Genomic DNA, 8,146 nt, shown 5'->3' on the forward strand with positions numbered 1-8,146 from the left:
CAGCACATTGTGATTGGATATCTAAGCACCCCCCCACCTCCCAGTGTGGGCAGAGCTATACCCTGCTCCACTCCTGTTGGTCATTCCGCAGTCACTTGGACCCTAAAGCCAATCGCTTGGCTTGGGGGGTGACTGTGAAGCAATATTTAAGCCTTGCACGTTGTTTACCTTCGTGCAGCAGATCACCCACCCACCCTTTATTTAGGTAAGTCTGGCCCTGCTATGGGCTTCGTTGGTCACCTGTTTTGTAAGGGGGGCCTGGCAGGAATTTTTCCATCTGGCAAATTGGCAGGGTTTTTACCTACCACCATAGCAACCGTCACAACATTGTAAGGTTTGGCAGTTAAGCATTGGATCAGCAATGGTGGGGAGGGGAGGTGTGGCCATCACCTGCCCCTCCAAGCTCAAGGGTATTCCGTTAAAGGGATCTAGAGGTTGGCCTGGGGGCTAACCCCTGCGGAGGGGGCTAGGGCCATACCAGGGCCCCATGGGGGCACCAGGGGTGAGTGCCAGTGAGGACCCTCTGGCGGTGCTCCCTCTGGCCATGTTCAACCTTTATCGGATTCCTCACGAAAGTGGGTGTGAGTCTGATATAGTTTGGATGGTGCCAATCACTAAGCCAATACCACTCACATTCTGTATTCAATAAAGTTGTGGCCTAAATTTTGCAAAATAACTTAAACTAAAATCCTATGTCACTGTGTTTCGTTTTTGGGGGGTGCTGGGGGGTCTCGAATTGCAATGACAGTGTCGGGGAGAAAAAGTCACCAATCCTTTTTTCTTATTAGATGTTCCCGATTGTTCAAGTCAGGCCTCAGCACAATGATGAAGCATTTAGGAGCAAAGATGCAGCCCAATAACCCAGCACTGGAAGCTAAGATGGAGAAGATCTCCACAGCCACCATGTATTTCCCCTTGGTGCTCAGGTAGCTTGGAACAAATGACAACCAAACACTGCAAAAAATCAACATGCTGAAGGTGATGAATTTGGCTTCATTGAAACTGTCTGGCAACTTCCTTGCCAGGAAAGCCACAGTGAAGCTGATGATGGCCAGAAGTCCAAGGTAGCCCAGAACAAGATAAAACATGGCGACAGACCCTTCATTACATTCCGATATGATCTGTGCAGGTACTGACTGCATGTCCAAATTGGGGAGTGGGGGAGAGGTTGCTAGCCACACTACACAGATGCCTGCTTGAATCCAAGAGCAGAAAAGGACAATGGAGTTGGCCAATGTTTTCCCCACCCACTTCCTCATGCTGGACCCTGGTTTGGTGGCCATGAAAGCTACAACCACAGTGATGGTTTTTGCCAATACACATGAAACTGCTACAGAGAAGATGATTCCAAAGGAAGTTTGTCGGAGGCAGCAAGTCAGCTTCTGAGGTCTTCCTATAAAAAGTAAAGATGAGAGGAAGCAGAGCAGAAGGGAGACCAGGAGAGTGTAGGTGATGTCCCGGTTGTTGGCTTTGACTATGGGAGTATCTTTGTGCTTAATAAAAGTTCCTAACACCACGACAGTGGTGAGGGAAAAAGAAATAGCAACCAAGGCTAAACTGATCCCTAGGGAGTCCTCATAAGACAGAAAGATTGTCAGTTTTGGGATGCACCGATCTCTGTCCTTGCTTGCATACTGATCTTCTGGGCATTTGGAACAGTCATCCATGTCTGAAGCAAGAAAAAATGATCGTAACAGTGCTAAAATTGCATATGAAATGTGCAAACAACTTAATTTTGAAACAATGCCTCAAATGTTTTACAAATAATACTATTAAACAGCATTTATTTTTTTAAAATAAATACTAAAAAGGCCTTCAACAAACATGAAGAACAAGTCAACATAAAATAATGAACTGTGAAAAGCCAGGTAAGTCTCTCTCACCCAGCATTCAGACACTATACTTGGAGCTACTCCCTCTATTGTCCCTACATTAAGTCATTTTTCAGAACGATTCTTCCCATATCAACCAGCCTGAGACCCAAGATCCATGGGGAAGGTTGTGTGCGGTCACACTGAGCAGCATGTAGGAAATAATCATAGGTTGGGAGGCTATAATTTGTTTAATTTGATTAGGTTCTAGTCAGTTTTTTGTAATAATTTTATTGATGGAAACCTTTCTGAGGACACTTTTAAAAACCACAAAAAGAAGAATAACAGAAAGTGCAATAAAAAAAATTGTCTAAACTTTTTTTTAAAAAAATGCTCCTGCCCCCCTGAAAAAAGCTTATTCTCACTCGTAATCAAATGTATGGACTGAAAGCATCTAGAGAGACCTACCCTTCTGGGTGGAAATTTTTCCATTTGGACACAGGGCGCAACTGTAGCAGCAAAACTTCACTCCTTCCTTCTTTTTCTTCTGATAACCAGGACGGCAGTAGTCACTGCACACAGAGACAGGCATCACCTGCCCATAAAGGGGAAGAAAAGATTAGTAGAATGGGAGAAATTGACAATCTCTCTGTTTACTCTGTAAGCACATGATGAACATGGAAGAATTCAGAAGAGGGTACATGCAATATAAGCATGCCACAATGTGCCAAAACAGTCCTGAGCATATAATGCATTATTTTTGAAGTCTATTGTTTAGAACCACACTTCTTAGAATAGTTTGATAACCAATCCCTCTTCCAAGGAAACTCTGGGAATTGTAGCTCAGTAGGGAAAATAAGGGTCTCCTACCAACTCTCAGTATCCTTAACAAACTTCAATACTTAAGATTTTGAGGTGGAAGCCATTTTGATTAAAGTGGTCTAATTGTGCTTTAAATGTAAGGTGTAAATGTGGCTTGGTTACCAAATGGTGAAAACCTCCCAACAACAACAGCAAAGATGATTTCTTTCCTCTGTTAATAAATAAACAGAAGCTGTTTATTTAGACATTTTCTTAAGAATGTTTCCCATCTAGAGGATATTTCAGTACAGTACATATTGACAGTAATCTTCCATCTGATCTATGTTCAAACACCAGTCCTTTGGGAGACAAGAATATTTTTGTATCTCCAACCAATATGGCAGAAGGCATAAACTGAAAGCATATCAGGAATCCAAACCTTATTAAATCTCCTGTGCCACACAATTATGTCTGTATAAATGATGAACTCTTTTCCTTCCTGAAACTTGGCATCCACCCTTCCAACTTTGACTCTCTGGAAGGATTTGTTTGGGAAAGTGACCATGTTCGTTATGTCAAATCCACCTCTCCTCTCCCTATTATCTTGAAAAAAGATTGCTTCTCCAACTGAGTTATTAAACAAAATGCCTTCAAGAAATGGGTGCAGCTAGTTGAAGAAGAACAAGGGTAGTTAGGAATGGGATCAAAACCTACTGGAGTCAATATGCTGAAATTTTTCCTTGATTACATTGCTTATGTAGTTTCATCTTACAACAATTTTGTAATAGGTTATAGTTAAGGCAAGAGAACCAATATAGTATTGTCCATAGAGTGTCAGACTAATACCTTGGGAGACCAGGATTCAACCTGAGGGGCCAGGGACCAACTGGGTGCATTACCTTGTGTTCCTTTGACAAAAAGGTGCGCTATAAATGCAAAAATAAAAAAATGTAAAATATGAATGCAGGTTTTTTGTTATAGATGTCCTAGGCTCTGTGGTTTAACCCACAGCGCCACCCGCGTCCCTTTTTGAAAATGACTTAGAAATAGTTATTTCTTCAAAATGCAGCAGTCAAATTAGTGGCTGGGGTTCCATTTAGATCTAACATAGCCTATTTTACAACAGCCATACTGGTTGCCAGTTCATCTGTGGCAGCATTTTCTGTGGCAGCCCCTAAGCTGTCTCCACAGAGATACACCTGGGACATACATAGCTTCTGATGAAAAGATGCACCTCTTTACCCTGACACCTGAGGGGTATATTTTTAAGACCCACCTTATGTTGGTTATTGTAACTTGTTTTAAACTGTTTTTTTTTTTTTTGCTTTAATGTGGTAACCCACCCTGGGAACTTAAGATATGGTATTATTATTGTTGTTGTTTTAAAGAATAAAATTGGAAGGTGCATGATTTTGTTCTATTTGCTTCATGAAAATGAGATTATTTCATTATGAATACACTACCTTCCAAGGCTGGAGATCTTGAAGACTTTTGCCACTCATTATTGGACTGTGTTTGTATCTAGATGACTCTATGGCATGCAAAGCATGTGCCACAGCATAGACGGCATTATAGATACTGTAGCTGTGACCAGTCATGTGCATTTCAAATATAGATGCAGGAAGATTCTCCAACCTCTCCTCTCCAGTACAAGTTTCACCAACCTCTACCAGCTCCTGGGAGTCTGGAAATAAACAGTTAAATGCTTGCTCCCAGAAGTCCTTGAGAAAGCCATCTTCTTTACACCAGCCAGGTTTTACGATCTGAAGAAAATCCTTGAATCCTTGAATCTCAGCAGAGTGAATTGTGAAGGACAGGGCCCCTTCAAACAATTGAAAATCCCATACGTTCTGAACGCCTGTTAAGGTAAAATCCAGCTGGGCTGTCATAACCCACACCTTTCCAAGTGAGGTACCCTCATTGTAGCTAGGAAATCCTAGGAGCACATATGCATTCACCCATAGAATGGTCATAGAATCTCCATAGATGACAAAGATACTGACTTTGCTCTCTGAGAACGCTGGATAAATAATAGATGCTGATACGTAAAATGCACTGAAATTCGTTAAATCATGTTGGTTGGTGATCCTTTGTGTGAAGGCTGAACAGATTCCATTCTGAGAAAGCAATGGCTCCAGGTTCTGTATGAATTGTTCTCCACTGTTATCGTCCACAGCAAAGAGCCCAATCCAGGTCCATCCAAAATGCTTCAGCAAGTTAATGATCCCAATGTACTGGTTTGCTTCACTTGGGACCATCCGGTAAAAGGAAGGCAATTGTCTTGTGTGCTCAGAGGTGAATGAACCATAAGTGAACTGATGGGGGAAAGGCAAATATTTTAAGAGGCGCATCTGAGCCTGTCGACCTGTGCAAAACAGGAATGTTTATCAGGGCAATGGAAAAGCTCCTTAAGAAGACTGTTGTAGGTGATAAGATAAATTTTGGGAGCAGGACAAAACTCCCTGAAAGATTGCTGAAATGTAGCCTGTGGGGATGTATTATTTATTAACTGGTATATGAGAGGGTCTGAGGACTAGCATCTTTTAAAATGAAGTCACAGTTCATTTCCTTTCCTTCTTTAAAAAGAGGATATTGCAGCTGCTGCACACTTGGGAAACGGCACCACTAAACTTCAGGGGGACTTCAGCATTAGAGAAGTTTTGGGATTTCTCACAGCCATTCCTCTGCTTATTCTGACCCTCAAAATTACTCTCAGCATTCCAGGAGAAGAATGAACTTAGTGACTACCCCCCCTTCATCCATGGATAAATCCTACCTGTGGATACTTGTATAGGCTTAAGAGTTCTGCCATATGGAAGGAGACATCAGAACCAAGTCCCCCAATGACAGCTATGAGGTTTTTCTGGTTGTTGCATTTGTAATTGGGGACAAATCTTCTGAATTTGAAGAGCAGGTCCATAGTGGTCTGATAAGTCATCCTTGCGTCATAGTAGCTGTCATAGATGTGGAACCCAAGGCTGACATTGGGCAAGATGCTGGGATTCCCATTGATCTCATTTACGGCAAACACCAAGGCCAGGATGTGCTGGTAGAATTTTAGCACCACACTGCAGAGAGAGTTTGAATGCTCTTTCAGCAAAATAATAATAATAATAATAATAATAATAATAATAATAATAATAATAATAATAATAATTTTTTATACCCCACCTTTTTGGCTAGGTTTCCCCAGCCACTCTTTCTGACTAACAACAGAATATTAAAAAAACAGTAAAAACTTCCCTAAACAGGACTGCCTTCAGATGTCTTCTAAAAGTCAGATAGTTGTTTATTTTCTTGACATCTGATGGGAGGGCATTCCACAGGGCGGGAGCCACTACTGAGAAGGCCCTCTGCCTGGTTCCCTGTAACCTCACTTCTCACAGTGAGGGAACCGCCAGAAGGCCCTCAGAGCTGGACCTCAATGTCCGGGCTGAGCAATGGGGGTGGAGACGCTCCTTCAGGTACACTGGGCCGAGGCCATTTAGGACTTTAAAGTTCAGCATCAACACTTGGAATTGTGCTCAGAAACGTATGCGGAGCCAATGTGGGTCTTTCAGGACTAGTCTTATGTGGTCTCAGCGGCCACTCCCAGTCATCAGTCTCGCTGCCGCATTAGGGATTAATTGCAGTTTCCAGGTCACCTTCAAAGGTAGCCCCACGTAGAGCATGTTGCAGTAGTCCAAGTGGGAGGTAACTAGAGCATGCACCACTCTGGCGAGACAGTCTGTGGGCAGGTAGAGTCTCAGCCTGTGTACCAGATGGAGCTGGTAGACAGCTGACCTGGATACAGAATTAACCTGCGTCTCCATGGACAGCTGTGAGTCCAAAATGACTCCCAGGCTGCACACCAGGGTGGGCACCAATACCAAGAAGGTCCTTTGCCTGGTTCCAGCAGCAAAACAGTTTAGAATAATTCTGCTCCATCCTGTCTATAACCAAATTGCTTGCCATAGGGACAACAATTGTGGCAAAACTTAGTTACAAAGTGGTGCAAGTTCCTCAATTATTGGTATAGAAACTCAGGACTGGGTAGTGACAGCCACATACTAACCAGCTCAAACCTTTTCACACATGGAGTTTCTCAAGTAGACTGAAGGGGAACGAAATCCTACTTTGTTCCAGGGTGAGCAAAGCCTGGAAGAACAGCTTTCTCTATGGTATTAATGCATGAATTAGACTTATTTCATGCACTAATTAGATTTAAGTATGTTGGTTATATGAGGCTGGTTATCAAATCCAGAAAAATAGAACAGGACTTGGAGCAGCAATGGAAATGATGCACCAAGACAGATAGATCATTTTAAACAAATGTTAGTTCTTTTTCTGAAGAAGCTGTTGTTTGAAGCACACATCATTATAACATATGGATTTTCCTCCCTCTCTAAGAAGCTTCCCTTACTGGGAAGATTTGCCATGGTATCAAAGGTTGTACAACAGGTGGCTTGTAGGTACTCCTCAGGAAATAATAAGCATGATCTCCCTGTTATTCACTGTTCAAATCTACCATTTATGTCAATCTCTACAGGCAGCTGACCAAGTTTCATCTGGTTCACGCAGCACTATTTTTCTAGGAAAAAAGGTGTCTAAACTCACCATGACCACCTCCCCCATTCTCTTAGAAAGTCAATTTTTACATTTTTTAAATGTATTGCATTATTTTGTGTATTTCTCTTATTTTTCATTGAAAATAGTATTACAGTGGTACCTCGGGTTACAGGCGCTTCAGGTTACAGACTCTGCTAACCCAGAAATATTACCTCAGGTTAAGAACTTTGCTTCAGGATGAGAACAGAAACTGCGCGGCGGCGGCGGCACAGCAACAGCCACCTGGTGCTTAACCTGGTGCTTCAGGTTAAGAACAGTTTCAGGTTAAGAACGGACCTCCGGCATGAATTAAGTACATAACCAGAGGTACCACTGTATATTTATTGAGAGTGAAATTCTGTTTAACTATTATTTACTGACATTTTGAAAGTTTCTTTTATTCTATACTACTATATTCTAATGGATAACTGAACTTTACTTTGTTTGATAGTGACCTTTTCTATTATCCCTAAATTTTATTGGATCAGATTTTTATAAGATGTGTGATCTTTCTTGTATATTTTGTTGTTCTTCCGGCATGTAAACCACCCTGTGTATAGCAATGTAAAAATATGGTATCTAAAAGTAAAATGAAAATGAAATTATATCCTATTATTTGTATGAGCAATTGGTTGAGTGTGTGATCTAGCCAAGATCAGATGAAGCAGATTAAGGGGGGAGGTGAATACTTACTTTGGAACCTCAAACAACTCATGAGAAGGAAGTATACTGAAGAGTAGTTCATGGAAATGGTAAGAGATGTGAGAAGTTATCCCACCAATGATGAGGCTCCCGGGCTGGTACCACTCTTGTGGAACAGGGAGGGGATCATTCATGTGGCACTTCCTGGTATCTGCTTTACATTGTTTGGGAAGCTGAAGCAGCAGCAACAACACATGTAGACCCACCATCTTCATAGCAAACTTCCTCTCTAGCATTCTCTTGCT

General features: G+C 41.9%; 1 protein-coding gene across 1 annotated transcript; it reads right to left on the minus strand.

The window, feature by feature from the left end:
• Positions 1-764: 764 nt before the first annotated feature.
• On the minus strand, positions 765-7,226 carry LOC128399212 (vomeronasal type-2 receptor 26-like). The gene is made up of 5 exons (XM_053360460.1): positions 7,209-7,226; positions 5,389-5,658; positions 4,277-4,927; positions 2,280-2,406; positions 765-1,669 (listed from the first exon to the last, which is right to left on the minus strand). Exons 1-5 carry the CDS (start codon positions 7,224-7,226, stop codon positions 765-767), a joined length of 1,971 nt encoding a protein of 656 aa, XP_053216435.1.
• Between the last annotated feature and the right edge of the window lie 920 nt (positions 7,227-8,146).

The sequence above is a fragment of the Podarcis raffonei genome, chromosome 13, assembly GCF_027172205.1.
Source record: "Podarcis raffonei isolate rPodRaf1 chromosome 13, rPodRaf1.pri, whole genome shotgun sequence".
NCBI lineage: Eukaryota > Metazoa > Chordata > Lepidosauria > Squamata > Lacertidae > Podarcis > Podarcis raffonei.